Raw genomic sequence first — 16,290 nt, 5'->3', positions numbered from 1 at the left:
CAACCAGCTCCTTTGTTTTTGTGACATTGAGGGAGAGGTTGTTTTCTTGACACCACTGTGTCTGGGTGATGACTTCTTCTCTGTAAACTGCCTCATTATTATTTGAGATTAGGCCAGTGTAGTGTTGTCAGCAAATTTAATTAGCAGATTGGAGCTGTGGGTGGCGACACAGTCATGGATATACAGAGAGTAAAGGAGGGGGCTTAAGACACAGACCTGGGGGGACTCCCGTGTTGAGGGTCAGAGGGACACAGGTGAGGGAGCTCACTCTCACCACTTGCCAGCGATCTGACAGGAAGTCCAGGATCCAGCTACACAAGGCAGGGTGAAGGCTGAGGTCTCTGAGCTTCTTGTCGAGCATGGAGGTAATTATGGTGTTGAATGCTGAACTGTAGTCCAAGAACAGCATTCTCACATGGAAGCAGATATGGAGACAAATAAGCTCATCAGTCAGGGCATTCAGTATAGGAGTTGGGACATGATGTTGCAGATGTACGTGGAGGGTGGGGCTTAGAAGACGAAGGCTCAAAAGGTAGGAAATTGAGTGGGCACTGCAGTCGGCAGGGACTGGGTGAGCCAAAGGGCCTATATCCGTGCTGCATTGCTTCACGATTCTAAATCAGAGAGGTTCTGATTGTAGTAGTAAACAATTTCTAGTTGCCCAATATTAACTGAAATCACCTTAGTATTAAAAGATTAGAGGGATGGAATTTTTAAAGTGCATCTAGAAGAGCTTTTTGAGTCAGTACATAGATAGCCCTGCTAGAGAATGGACGGCATTAGACCCAAGGAATGTAGCTGGGAATGTGGCTAAAGTGTCAACATGAGACAATTTTGAAGATAGTTTAAAATATCTTTAGGACTGTTATGGAAAAGGGCAAGGATGGTCTGAAAACTAAAATCCTGAACTGGTATTAGGCCAATTTTAGTAACATATGGGAAACTGGTTTTCATTAACCAGGACACAATAATAGAGAGAAAAAAAGTAAAAGGGTTATGGTACAGCTCTGAGTATTACATGTAGTTCTGGTTTATAACCCTTAAGGACACAATTGCACTAGAGAGGATGCAGAAGACATTGGCCAAGATAGAGTGTTTCAGTTATGGAGGAGAAAATGGACAGACTGGGGTCATCTCATTGAAGTGGAAGTAGCTAAGGACGGACCTAACAGAGTTGTACAAAATTATGAGGTGCACAGATAGGGTTGATAGAAAGAAACTGTTGCTCAGAGCAGGCATGTCAGAAAACTAGAAGGCATAGGTTTCGAGTAAGGTTAAACGTTGTAACCTTTAACAATTACAACTCTAGGAGCCCAAGGAAGAACATTTTTCATCCAGAAGACGAACACACTGCCTGAGGATGTGGTGGAAGCAAAGACTCTTTTATAACGTTTAAGGACCTTGACAAGCACTTAAATTGCCAAAGCACTGGAGACAGAGAAAGTAATGGAAAATACATTACAATCAATGGGCAGGAGGTGGGTAGAACAGCCTATTTCTCAACTGCTTTGACTCAATGACACTCCAAGTATAAAATATAAAAAGCAAAGGCCAGGCATTTCATTCTATTTTAATTCTGGATCAGATCCAAAATTTTACAAGTCCCTGCCATTCTCTTGGCCCAACAATTAAATGAAAACTGACCACAGGGACTTCTTTGACTGACATTAAGCTAGAACAAAAACAAAGAACAATATGCCAGATAAAGAAAAACAGAAAGGAACAGACAGTATTTACCTCCAAAACTGGCCAGTCGACCAATCCTTGTGGATGGAACCTTCCGTTCCCGTGCCCGCTCACTCAGCTGGGAAAACAAAATGGACTGTGAGCAGAGAGTGGGGGGGGGGGCCTCCCATTTCATTAGACCCTTGCTGTACTTCAGCAAGTGGAGATTAGTTTCTGCTATACTGTAGGTAACAAAAAAAAACTATGTGTGCACAGCAAGCAAACAACCTGCTGGAAGAAATTAGCGGGTTGAGCAGCATCTGTGGAGGATGCAGGATCAATGTTTGGGATAAATTCCTGCACCTGAAATCCCTTCACGTCTCACAGAAAAGTACAGCACAGAACAGGCCCTTCAGCCCATCTGGTCCATGCCAAACCATTGAGACAGCCTACCCCTATTGATCTGAACCGGGACCACAGCCCTCCACACCCCCACCACCCACTGTGTACAGCAAGACCCCACTACAGCAAAGTAATGATGCCACAGGTTTTGAATCTTGGTTGAGATACAATCAAAGAACACTGATGTTCTTACTTGGAGACAATGGAACTTGTGTTCACCCAACTCATCCAGAATACTGCTTTTCTGATAGCCCTGCACGGGCAGCTTTGGCACGAATTTCACATACTCTTACAACACAGGCTGTTAGGTCCATCAAGTCTATGCATATGGAACAACAGTGCAGGCTATTATCTAAATGGTTCAAACGTCAAAAGCGCAGAGGGACTTAGGAGTCCTTGCGCAAGACTCCCAGAAGGTTAAATTACAGATTGAGTCTGCGGTAAAGGCGGCATTCATTTGAAGAGAAACAGAAGATAAAAACAAGAGATAACACTGAGGCTTTATAAGACACTAGTCAGGCCGCATTTGGAGTATTGTCAACAGTTCTGGGCCCCATATCTCAGAAAAGACATGTTTCTATTGGAGTGGGTCCAGAGGAGGTTCACAAGGATGATTCCAGGAATGAAGGGGTTAACATATGAGGAGCATTTGGAATTTAGAAGAATGCTGGGGGATCTCATTGAAACCTACTGAATTTTGAAAGGACTAGATAAGGTTAATTGAAAGGATGTTTCCTATAGTGTGGGTGTCCAGAACTAGAGGGCACAGCCTCAAAATTGAAGGGCAACCCTTTTTGGCCAGAGAGTAGTGAATCTTTACCACCAAGAGCTGGGGATGCCAAGACCATGGATATATTTAAAGTGATATTGCATAGCTTCCTGATCGGTCAGGGCATCAAAGGTTATGGCAAGAAAGCAGATGTAGGATCCGGGATCAGCCATGGTGGAATGGCGGAGCAAACTTGATGGGCTGAATGGCCTAATTCACTTCTATATCTTATGGTCTTATGCAGCTCTCAGAGAAAATCCTATTAACCCTATTCCCCCAGTAATTTCACCATCATCTACTCCCTCTCACCACTCTCCCAATTCTACTGCCACCCACCAACACTAGGGTCAATTTACACTGGCCAATTAATCTAAAGCATCTTTTGGATGGAGGAGGAAACCAGAGCACTCTGGAAAAACCTACACAGACACGGGGAGAACGAGTAAACTCACACAGACATTACCCGCTGTCAAGATTGAATTGGAGTCATTCGAGATACACCACAAAGTGTATAGTTGGGCTTGGACAGCACAGTTCCCCATTGGGTCACAGCACCAACAGTAGAGACCCAAAGGATTTTGTGTTTAGAGAGAAGATCGGTGCCAAACCCAGTATGCTCCCATTTCCCAAGTTTCAGTACAATGGCATGGCTTAAAGACACAACCCTCCTAGATTACTACACGTGACTGGTATAAACAGACATCAGGAATGTAGCAAGTGCACAAAGACCGGGAAGAGAGATTCACACATACCAACTGATTATATCACAGTCTGGTATGGAGGCTCCAATGCACAGGATCACAATAGCCTGTCGAGGGTTGTAGACTCAACCAGCTCCATCATGGGCACAGGCTACCCCTCCATCAAGGAAATCTTCAAGAGGCAGTGCCTCAAGAAGGCAGCATCTATCACTAAGGACCCTAACCATCTAGGACATGCCCTCTTCTCATTACTACCACTGTGGAGCCTGAAGATATTTCTAGAGAAATTTCTTCTCTCAGAGGGCTGTGAATCCATACAATTCTCTACCTCAAAGACTGTGGAAGCGGGATCATTAAAATTATGTGAAGTGGAAGTATATACATTTTGACAGGTTAAGGAACTGAGGGCTATGGGGAACCAGCTATGGTGGGGCAGGCTTATGTGGCCATTCCTGCACCCGTTTTTTCATGTTCTTGTATAGCTCATTGGCGAGGCTTCCCAAAACTGTCAGTAGACAATGTCTAAATGTAAGATTCACAGTGTTTATTCAACGCATTCCTGAATCTACTCCAGAATCCCACCCGTTGACCTAAAGTTGCAATTTATCCTTAATGTAATCTTTTCTCTCTCAACAATTGGACCTTTGATCCTGGACTGCTTCAGTTCCAGATACAATACAGAATACGATTTCACATTACACACCACGACTTGCCAATGCCTACTTCTACCAATGACTCATTTGGATTACTTCCTTATGACAACATGGACTACTTGATCCACATTACACATCAGCTCCCAGAAAAACATACCCTCCAGTCCGGTTTCCCATTTTAGGAATGAGACAGCAAATTTCTTATACCATGTACTCCTGCAACTTCACGTTCTCACACAGCCCTCAATACCTTCCAGATTCCACCACTCACCTGCACTAGGACCCATTAACCTACCAACCAGTCCTGATGAAGAGTGGTTGAAACTGTTATTTTCCTCCATAGACGCTGCCTGACCCGCAGCGTTCCTGTGTAGGCGCAGATGTGTGCACAAACGATTGCGGGCGTGTATGCGTGCGCATGTGTGTATCAACCTACTAACCCACAAGGTGACAGGAAAACAAAGAAAGTCCATCAGTCAGGATTGAAGTCCGTGAAGCTGTGAGGCAACAGCATCAACTGTAGTCCCAGTACGCTGGAGACATTGTCATCCCTCTACTATGTTACCTTGCTCCTGATCTCTGATAACTTTAAAGACCTCAAAGGTTGCTGTTTATTCTCCTACACTCCAAGGAATAAAAACCTAGCCTCACCCGCCTCTCCCTATAACTCAGGCCCTCTATTCTTGAGAATATCTTTAAATCTTCTACACTTCTTCCATTTAACCTTATCTTTGCTACAAGATGGTGACAGACTGATCCAGACGATGAGGGCATTCTTTTTATTGTACTTACTAAACTTCAGCCTTTCCTGCTCCAAGAAATCAACCTTGTTCTCTCTCTAGCTTTCACAGGAGCGCTGGCAGAATTCAGATTACAAGTTGGGACAGGACTCATCCCCAGAGACAACTTTCTCACCTGTGTGGAACAAGCTGTCAAAGAAAGTGCTTGAGGCAGGATCATTAACAACACTTGGACAGGCACTTGGATAGGAAAGATTTAGTTGGATATGGACTAAATGCAGGCAAATGGAACTAGCTGAGATTGGTATCCCGATCAGGATCCACTAGTTGGGCTAAAGGTTATGTTTTTTTGCCATATGATTGACTCCAGCCCCTACCCACACACACAAACCCAGGCAATATACCAACATGTGTGCAATATCACCTGCACTCGTGCGCAAATCACAGTGGTATCCCCCACATACACTCAAACACTACCTCGTGCAGAGGCAAACCCAAGCGACACCCATACATACTTCTGCATGCACTGTGGCACAGCTGCTCGAAATGCTGTCACAGTGCTAGATTCCTGGTACTGTGTGCTCTCTGCATGTTCTCCACGACTAGGTGTGTTTCTTCCATGTGTTCCTGTATCCATCCACACCCCACAGACATGCAAGTTGCAACATTAATTGGTTGCTATAAGTTGATCTTAATGTTCAAATGGATGATGGTATGGGGATGGGTGGGTGGGTGAAGAGTAAGGGAGGGGGATGGTTGAGGAAGCTCTTCCGAAAATATGGGGAAAATGAAAAAAATGATCAACATAAACGAGTCTGAGCAGTGAGCCAAAAGGCACGTACATCTGTGTCACACACACACCTACATCAATAGCATTCCGCATGGCATCTCCCATTACAGTACCTTACTTACTTTTCCGCACTACTTAATTAACTTTTTATGTACATTTCTGTTTGTAATTTATAGTATTTTTATTATGTATAACAATGTGCTTCTGCCATAAAACAACAAATTTCATGACAAATGCCAGTGTTATCAAGCCTGATTCATCTCTAATAAAGGGCAGCAAGAGAGGCATACTGTAGCAGCTGCTGCACCAGTCAGACCGTGCAGTCACTGCAAAACCCAAGTCTAGAATTACACCCTCCCTGTCATCCCAAAGGTAGCCATGGAACGCAAACATCAAGTTTCTTTAAATAGTAATCCAGCTCTAGTGCGGCAAAGGCTGTGGTGGGTTGGGGAACGGGTAAGAGTGAGGAGATGGAAGAAGAGTAACCTACCATCTGTCTGTAGGGCTTGTCTGCTGGGCTTACTTTAGCCTCTCGAGCCTTGTCAATGTCCTCTGCAGTCAGGCCGCTAACGGAGCGGTGGTCTTGGTGGAAGAACCGTATTTGGGCCGCGGATGAGAAAGGACGGCTCGGCTGCCCAAAGTGCTGACCTTCCTTCCCAGGGGAGGGGAGGTCAAAGACCGCAGGGTTACCCATCGCCTGGCATTGCTGGTTATCCGTGGCCAAGTCTGCTGCCTTTGAGTCCGAGGCCTTGCTGGAAAGGTCAAACTTAGAGGAGAAATCCTCTTCGGTTTCTGCGAAGTTTTTCCACTGTGACCCAGTGTCCTGGAAAAGAGACCATACCAACAAGTTAGTGGTCAACTTCAAGCAAGAATTTAGTGCCAGCCAGTGCCCATGGAGAAAACATACCTGATACAACACTTTTACCCCAGCAGTCAATAGTAACTGGGAGATTATCCACAACGGAATATTCCCCACTTACTTGGATGAGTACAGCTCCAACACCATCTACGAAAAAGCAGCCAAATGATTGGCTCCTTATCAACCATTCCAAGCATTCTCCATCTCTGGCGCACAAAAATGTCTACCAACTACAAAATGCATTGAGGTCGCTTGCCCAAATTCATGATCTCAACTGCTGCAAGGGCAAAGGAGGATGTGAACAGGACCACCACCACCTGCAGGTTCCCCTCCCTCCCCCATGCCATTCCAACTTGGAAATGGAGAGCTGATCCTGCATTGTCAGTGGTCTAAATCACTGGAGCTCCCTCCCCAACAGCATTGAGGAAGCATTCACCAGAAGGACCACAACAGTTCAATAAGAGCTCACCTCCAACTTCTCAAGGGGCAGAGAGGGATGGGAAATAAATGCTGGCCTTGGTAATGATTCCTCGCTACAGTAAATCGACGATCGGTTTTATTAGTACCTGCTTCTTGCCCACCGCTGTGTTGATGACGTCCTCAGCAGATGCCTGCCAGTCTCTGGCCACAGCCATTGCTTCACTGCCCAACGCCTTGGCACGCAGTTGTGTGGCCTGCGTCTCCACAATGGCTTGGCTCAGTTTCGCTAGGCCCCTTGCCAACATGACAACATCACCTGCCATCTTCAGCCTTCTCTCCACCCCTTAACTGCGGAAACACAAGACGCAAACCAAACAGTTAAAGCAGAGGCCACCTCACCAAACCAGGGAAGGCACACTAATATAAAAACTCATTCACCCCAGACATACCAAACCCTTCATCCACAAGCAATAAAGGGATAGCAGGCACAGCAACTTACCCACCACCCTTTGCTGCTGGCCCATTCCCTTATGCTAAACACTCATTCTCATTTACTCAGAAGTTCAATGTTCTGAACCCAGTGGGACAGAGACCAATCTGACCTTCCTCTTCCTAACCTAGTGTTTCACATTCAACTTCTCCATCCCATCAGCCACTGCTCATATGCAGGCTTAATCTGGAATGTGTGGCCAAGCTCAATGTGCTTAGGGGCCTCTGGGTTGACTGGGCTGTGGTGGGGGGTGGGGGGGGGGAGAAAAGAGAAGAATTATGGCAGTTGGAAAGGAGGTGCAAAACGTCTAAATCATTGGGATTGGGCTATGTACAAACTCCTTTCTCCTTCCCCATGCCAATCTCTCAATAGCTCACCCTCTCCATTTCCCCTTCCCCGTCTTCACATTCCTCACTTGAATTGTCCTTTAACAACCTTGCACCCCATCCCCAGACTGAGGCGGGGACTCCATAACTTCTACAAAGCATCTTACCACAACCTGGGCCAGAATTGCCCTTTGAAGCTCTTACTAATCAGGAACTGTTTTAAATATATCTAACAATTTGGCTATCTTTGACAACGAATTCCACAGATTCAACACCACCCCCCCCCCCGCCCAAAGAAAATTCCTCCTCATCTCTGCTCTAAAGCGACATCCTTCTAATCTGAGGCTATGCCCAGACAACCAGATTCTGTAACACCTGTAGCCCTGCAGAGGTAGGCAGATCTTCTGCAGACAATAGAATTGTCCCCTAGGCCCAGCTGTTGGCTTTTCCTGGAGATCAGAGGAAACAACAGCCCACCCAAGCCATCAGATCTGAGCTTGGCAATTGGCCTAAAGCACCCAACACATTTGTGGTCACAAGCAGCACCCTTGCCTCTGTCAGAGGTCAGGTTCAAGCTCTAACCAGTGACTGAGCACAAAATCCAGCTAACACTTCACAGCAGTACCACAAGAGAGTACAGCTACACTGGGAGAGGCTGAATGAGTTCTTCCGTCCACATCTTCAGAACTCAACCTTCCAGATGAGTTGTTGAACCAAGGCTCTGTCAGTCCGTTCAAATTGCAAGGGATAAATTGTAAACTAGTGAATTAGTTTATTAATATCATCCAAATCCCTGTACAGTGAAAAAAATGATTTTGCATATCATCCATACAGATCATTTAATCATATTAGTACATCAAAAAATAGAATAAATTTGTTCCATTACAGATAAAATACAGTACATGCAATATAGAATAAATTTTTCCATTACAGCTATAAGTACAGTGCAGGCAATAATGTCACAGTGAGGTAAAAAGAGTCCATCATAGAATATTAGGGGACCATTCGATTCTCATAACAATGGGATTTGCGTCCTTGAACCCGGTGGTACGTTAATTCAGGCTTTTGCATCTTCTGCCCAATATCTGACATTGTGGGGGGAGGGGGGGCTTTGAGACTTTTCTCCTGTGTTGAGGACCAGTATCTCTCCCTCACTTAACAACACTAAAAATACATTATTCAGGGTGACAGAGTGGAGCAGTTCATCCAGCTGCCACCTCCCAGCTCTGGTGACCCGTTCAATCCCGATATCCAGTACTGCTCTCCCAGTGACTTCTGGGAGCCCCAGTATCCCAATGACACATAGGTCTTGAGATTACTGGCAACTGTAAATTGCTGTTAGTGTGTAGGTGAATTGTAGAATCCGGACAGAGTCGAAGGGAACATGGGAAGAATGAAATGAGATTACAGATTCCACCCTTCCCCCCAGATTAGAACATCCGACCTACTGCATGCAAACCTCGTAGATATGAACATTTGGGAGACTGGCAGGATGGATTTGCAGGATGCTGCAGGACCACAGACACCCACTCCCATCTGGGAACTCCGATCACGGTCACATTTCTGACTTGCAAACCATTTGGGTTATGAACTGATCTCAAGAACAGGCCCCTGCCATTACCTGGTGAGGACCTGTAATATAGGAATAGTGTTTGATGGTCAGCATGCACTTGAGGAGCTGAAGGGCCTGTTTCCTTACAGTACACAATAACATTGTTCCTTTTTGGAGCTTACTGTGCATGAATTGGTTGCCACTAATTTTGTATCATCAGAGAAATCAAAGAATTAATTCAACAGGCTGCTGATGAGCCTTAGAACAGCAATCACATTAATCCTATAGCACCCATCCTATTCCCACAGTCCTATAAATAATTTACGCTCAAGTATCTCCCCAAATCCCTTTCCAAAACCCTGACTAATCCAGTTTTTAACCACTCCTATGGATGAAAGCTTCAGATTACATCTGTCTCTCAAACAAGTATTTCCTCTTATCCTCTTCAAGAATGTTCGATCTTCAAAAGGTTAGTGTTAGTTGTAAAATTTACAAGGCACTCATGGACATCCTGAAATTAAGGAAAGCACATTCCTCCCCACTGCTCAGCTAGGATGTGTGTCTGGGTGGCCTGAAGATCTACAATCATAACACAATATATAACATCTTACCCTTAGAAATATGGGTCCTCATGAATCACTTCCTTACTTCAAAAAAACTGTTGAGAGAAAACCTTTGATTGAGCAACTCACTGTGAAGCAATATCAAGACTCCTTAAAGGGGAAATACATGCTTCTTCAGAACATTCCACAGTGCAAGAGAACTGGAGCTCCAGGCAGTAAAGAGAAACACTTGTATTTATAGAACAACGCCTGTTGTGACCTATTTGTTTGCCTCACAGCCAATAAAGCCATGGCCTCTACTGGAATGCAAAAAGGCTGGGGTGGGGGTGGTGTCGGTAGCAGTAGGAGACAAATTAAGACAGGGTAGAAAACAACAAGAGAAGACAATGGACAGCAATAGCGCAGAGGGAGGAGTTACAGAATGACTGGGAGATTGGGTGGGGTAGGGTGTTAGTACAACAGTAAAATTAAACTCGTACCAAACAGGTGTTTGTTTCCTGAACGGTAGTCTTGACCCATAGGGTCTCAACCTGAAAACAGGACAGCTGAAAGTCATAGACAGATCTGAGGATGATAGATTGGAGCTGAGATGATAGATAGAGAGAGGGGCAGTTGGGGGAGGGGGACAAAGGGGAAGAAGGGTAAAAGACACAGGGAACACTTATAAACAGTGGTTCTGCTCATGGAATACAGAGAGGCTTCAAGAAAGAGCAGATTAAAAGGAATAGATGTTAAGGAATGAAGAAGAAAGTTCAAAGCAAGAAAGATCAGGTTTAGTGCATCAGCTAACAAAACAGAGCTTGCCATGCAGTAAGTAATCCCCATGGATACTGTCTCTGCTGCTGTCTGTCACTGACTGGATCAAAGCCACTTTTCCTGCCTCCTGCTCCGCCCAACATCTAGCATTCCCAGGGGTCACTTGGCTCCCAATCCACTCAGCCATTCCCAAGTCACTCTCCCAACTTTCCCTTTTAGTCACCCTACTCAATGTAGAGAGCCATCTGGGAAACGTCCCCAAGGGGTTCACAACACTTCCAAATGCTGCAACTGTAGCCTGGGAACTCGTCCATACACAGAAAGATCCCACTGCCTCACAGCTGAATGACCAACCAATCCCAGCATATTCTGATCAATGGTTGAAGGTTAGATGCACAACACAAGGAAACAGGGGCAGACCACTCAGGTCCTCAAGCCTGAGCTGCCATTCAATATGATCTTCACTCAACTCCCCTTCTACAGCAGTTTCCAGGTTTGATCCTGGCCTCTGATACCATCCACCCAACCACACAGGAGGATCAGAGTACCCAACGTATACTGGTTAGCAAGTTCATTGGCAACTGTAAGTTAATGTTGGTGGCTGACAAGAGAATTGGGGGACAGTGAAACAAGCAGGGGATTGAATTAATGGGACAACTAGAGTTGACTTAGATATGGTGGAGATTACCAGTTCAATCTACCAATCAATGTCTCACTGCACATCCCTTCTATAGCCAGGCCACCAAAGCACACAGCCAGACAGCCTTGGTGTAACATCTGCAACTGAAGCTTGAGCCGGGCCCTGTTCTGCACAAACTGCTCCAAGCTGTAGAGTCCATCTAAACTGTTCACTCAGGTATCTGGGGTGGGGCTTGAACCTGCATTCCTGATGGGCTAAGGGGAGCATTGCTCACAGTTAACACAATCAACTCAACATGATTACCCTCTCTGGTCCCCTCTGCCACACCCTTGTCACCAAGTACAAATCCCATAGTTACCTCCTATGCCAAACATCTCCCCAGCAGCCTGGCCAACGAGAAAGCCCAGAGCTAATAAATCTGAAGCTGATCATGTGTGAAGATTACAATGCTACCTGCATGACCTTGCCGTGTGTACTTCCTACAATAGTGTCCAAATTTCCATCAATGGACAGCTTCAGGAGGTAAAAGAATTCTTTGTTCTGACTCCTGCTCCCACTGTTCCAAAGATCAGTTACCTGTCATGGAATCACACACAGTAACGATTGAAAGGATAAAGTGAAATCATTTTACTCCTTGTGTTGCTTCACTCCCCACCGATCACAAGCCCCATCAGCCAGTTTGGTCAGTGGCAACAAAGTCAATCCTAATGATGAACACTGAAGTCCCTCACGTGGAGCTCATTCTTCCAAAGGGATGAAAGAATATCAGTCAGCCCATCTTTCTTCTTTCATGAGGAGTGAATTTCTGGAATTCTCTGCCCCGGAGAATACGGCAGACCAACAATTAGATATAATTAAGGTGGAAATAAATATTAAAGATTGAGAATGGAGGGTTATGGAGAACTGGCACAGTAGACAACTTCAGGCCAGCACAGAACTGCTAGGGTCACATAGGGCTGTTTTTCTCTGCTTAAATCCTGCACCTTTTCCCAACCTCTGGCCAACCTTCCTCTCTGCCTCATTCTCCATTTCTTGACTGCGCATATGATTTAAACTTGGAACATTCTGTAACCCTACAATGCTCAAAACAAGTGTTGTTCACGGAGTGTTCCCATTATTTACACTTGAGCACCAATCCCCTAACACAAATGTTAACAGTGGATCATACTGCTCCAGTCCAGTAATTACTCTGCCTGTGCCACATTCTCAAAACAACATGTTATTACTGGAGGTTGCCAGCACTGGCTGGGAGTGGAGCAGAAGTTTACACAAGAAACAGGGACCCTATGAAATTAACTTTGAAGCTCAAAGTTTAAGGTTCAAAACAGTGCAATAAAGTCAGCCAGATTACCATCGGGATCAAAGGGCACCCAGAGAAAGCAAGTTTGGACTCCCTCCTCTGGAACAGAGAGAGAGAGAGATCTCTAAACTCACGGCAGTGTTTGCTAGAATGTGGAGATACATTTCCTCTCACAGCATAAACCAGTAAAAGCAAATCATTACTATAACACCTCTGCTCCATCCACCAAAAGTGGAACTTCCTGGTGGCCAAATATTTTAATTCCCATTCCAAGCTCCATCCGCCAAAAGTGGAACTTCCTGGTGGCCAAATATTTTAATTCCCATCCTCAAGGTGGAGGAGCTTCCAATCTGATGACATGAATATCAATTTCTCCTTCTGGTAAAAAGAAAATTTCCTTCCCCTCGCATTCCTCCTCTTCTATTCCCCATTCTGGCCCCTTAGCTCTTCTCAACTGCCTCATCACCCAGCTCTGGTGCTCCTCTTCCTTCCCTTTCTTCTATCTCCTCTATCAGGTTCCCTCTTCTCTAGCCTCTTACCTTTCCTAATCACCCGGCTTCACCTATCATCTTCCAGCTATCTTGCCCCCTCCCCCCACCTTCTTATTCTGGCATCTTCCCCCTTCTTTCTCAGTCCTGCAGAAGGGTCTCAGCCTGAAACGTCAACTGTGTATTCATTTCCACAGATGCTGCCTGACCTGCTGAGTTCCTCCAGCATTTTGTGTGCTGCTGTAAATATTAAATAGTTGCTAATAACTATTCTGTAAAATTCATGGGAAACCTCTTTACCCAAAAGACTGGTGAGACTGTGGAACTCAAGTCCACAGGATGTGTTTGACATGAACAGAACTTATCTAAGAAGCAAAACAGATTTTGGAGGGAGATGGTGAGTAGGAAGCACATTACACAGAGTATAAAAACTAACAAGGAACCGATGCCCTGATTCTGTATTACCTGAGAAATGAAGCAAAGTTTCAGAACCTGGTTTACTCTTCTTTGATATGAAACTTGTTTTGTGGCAGTATTACAATGCAAGACATAAAATTACTATAGTGGCAAAAAAAGAAACAACAAGGTGGTGTGCATGGACTGTTCAGAAGTCTGATGGCAGAGGGGAAAAAGCTGCCTCTGAATTGTTGAGTGTAGGTCTTCAGGCTTCTGTACTTCCTCCCTGATGGTCGTAACAAGAGGGCTTGTTCCATATGGTGATGGATGTTGCCTACTTAATCCTGGCTTCTTTTGATCCTGTGTATTGGAACCTCCATACCAGACCGTGATGCCACTAGACAGAATGCTCTCTATAGGAATTTGCAAAAGTCCTTGGTGGCATACTAAATCTCCTCAAACTCCTAACAAAGGTGAGCCACTGGCATTCTTTCTTTATGACTGCATCAATGTTTGGCCCCAGGACAGGTCCAGAGATGTTGACAACCAGGAACTTAAAGCAATACTGGACACATTGACTATAGGAAAACAACTGCTGATGAGGCACGTTCACTTCTACAAGTTAACCTCTTACCCTTCTCTTTACAAATGGGAGGCATTTGATGGTAAAGTGTGCCTTTTTAAAAAAAAAATCAGCTTCTTTCTCATGCAGGGTTTCATCTCTGCTGAATACACTAAGAAAACGCGTGGATCTCACTGGGAAGAGGTGACCCTGTAATTTGCAGTAGAAAAGGTTTTGGCAAATGCCACGTGAAGTTGAAAGAGGTTCCGCCCCCAAGGCTGTTTACACCATTGGACAGAATATTATTACTGGCAGAATTGCATTTCAGCAAAAATAATAAAGGGCATAAATTGGCACCAAAACAAACTTGCAGTGAAGTCATCGGCCTTAGAAAAATCAGACACTGATTTTTCAACAGAAATTGGACAGTAAGATTGCGAGCCAGAAAAGAAGAAATACAGCCACATTCGCAAGGTTAGTCTTAAACACATGAAACTGGACATCAACCTGCCCCATGCACCACACCCCCTCCCCCGAGTGACTTTCAAACACTTCTAATCAATATATTAACTCATAATCTTCCAAACGTTCGGATATCCATTCGCAGATCGCAAACCCTCCAAATATTACAAATCTTCAAAGTTCCTAGATTCTCCATGAGCTTCAAGCCCCCCGAACAACTGTCTAGACATGGGTTCAGACTGTTTCTTCTAGATACAGCTCTGAGTGGTGTTACTCATTCTGTTCCCTGTAATCTTGATGTCACCCAGAATTCACAACGTCTGTTGATCACTGTTCTTTCACACAAAAGCACAATTCAGCGCAGATCACACACCACACGTATCCTCTGACCTACGTCAAATCCCAGTTCATCCGGGTCTCTAAATTAAAATCTTGTTTTCACATTCCACTATGGTTTGTTTTAACCTCCTTCAGTCCAATGACATAACTCTGACGCTTGGGGATATTGATTTCCCCTAATTCTAACATCTTGTACACCCACCAATTTCAATCAGTATTAAGTCTGCCTTCAGCTGGCTCGTCCATTCTCCTCTCCTTCACTTTCCTGATAAAAGGTTTTCAAGCTGAAACGTTAACCGCAGATGCCGTCTGACTAATTGAATTTCAAGCGTTTTCTGTTTTTACAATCAAACGTTGCAAATCCTCTAAATCCTCTACCCCAAAATAATCACTAATTCATTTTTCATTATGCGACGACACTATTGTGAAACACGGTGATAAACGCTGCACAAATGCAACGTGCTGTTTATTTACCACCCACACCAGAACACTCTTAACATCCTGCAAAATGTGTCTGAATTTAAAAAAATAAAAAGCAAATCAACTCTGGAATTAACAGATTTGCAAGCTTTAACAGATCTTTTAAGCAGAAGTTAAGTCAAGATCCGTACAACGACAGAGCGCACAATTACTTTTCAGACTAGTTTGTTCTCAAATAAACCAGGGTGTATTAAGTTCTTTCCTTGAGTCGAAGGGAATCTCCTGTTTGGAGATTCTGCCTAGACCACTCTGGCTGGACACAGTGGAACTCAAAGCTGCTATAATCCTCAGTCTGACGTGCGCCATAGGACGAGAGGAAAAGTACCAAAACAAGCAACGAAAGGAAGACAAGACTCACTGACAACACTAACACTCGCTGTCCCCGCCGATTGAAAACTCCCTAAGCGACACCTTCCTCGCACCAAGTCGCGAAGGCCGCGACCAGCACGCATCACCCACAGTCTGCCCGTCAGGCAGGCCCTCCAGCCACCAGTACCGGCCCGGCCCACCAACGCCGCTCATTGGCTCCTTCCGCAGCAAACCGCGTTCCCATTGGACCTGGACGGGATACCCACGCCCCCTTCGCCAATTTATTGATTGACAGACCCGTCTGTCAAGGGAAGGGCCTGGAAAGCGGGAAACGGATTATGAAGACCGTGGAGGGGGCGGTCGCGTGGTTACATTTACAACGGTGATTGGAGCAGGAGTGGTGTCAATCAGGGAGCTGTTGTTGTTGTCCATTGCCAATCTATTGACAGCGTCAAGTGAAGCCCGTGTGCAAGACGCGTGCTCTCTCGATGTGACCAATCAGCAGCGGGAAACGTCAGGGCGGGGGCGGGTACCAGGATAGGAGCTACCAATCAGGAGCGGCGAGTGCTGGCATGGCACCAGGGCAAGGGAGAAAGCGTCTGCTCTCCTCTCATATTAGCAGTTTGAT

General features: G+C 45.1%; 1 protein-coding gene across 4 annotated transcripts in view; it reads right to left on the bottom strand.

Moving 5' to 3' along the window:
• The window catches only part of coq8aa (coenzyme Q8A, genome duplicate a), a 50,606-nt gene extending 34,748 nt beyond the window's left edge, over positions 1-15,858 (bottom strand). The window contains exons 1-4 of one of the 4 annotated variants that reach the window (XM_072248141.1): positions 15,725-15,858; positions 7,146-7,347; positions 6,211-6,543; positions 1,738-1,804 (exon numbers count right to left, since the gene is read on the bottom strand). In XM_072248141.1, coding sequence (XP_072104242.1) covers positions 1,738-1,804; positions 6,211-6,543; positions 7,146-7,322 — 577 coding nt within the window. In that variant the 5' untranslated portion in view covers positions 7,323-7,347; positions 15,725-15,858. Of the gene's footprint in view, positions 1-1,737; positions 1,805-6,210; positions 6,544-7,145; positions 7,348-9,978; positions 10,026-13,579; positions 14,599-15,711 lie in introns of those variants that run through there. The other 3 variants (XM_072248128.1, XM_072248147.1, XM_072248135.1) reach the window with 3 other exon arrangements.
• Between the last annotated feature and the right edge of the window lie 432 nt (positions 15,859-16,290).

The sequence above is a fragment of the Mobula birostris genome, chromosome 2, assembly GCF_030028105.1.
Source record: "Mobula birostris isolate sMobBir1 chromosome 2, sMobBir1.hap1, whole genome shotgun sequence".
NCBI lineage: Eukaryota > Metazoa > Chordata > Chondrichthyes > Myliobatiformes > Myliobatidae > Mobula > Mobula birostris.
The sequence above is the reverse complement of the archived record's forward strand: the minus strand, read 5'-3'. Positions and strand labels throughout refer to the sequence as shown.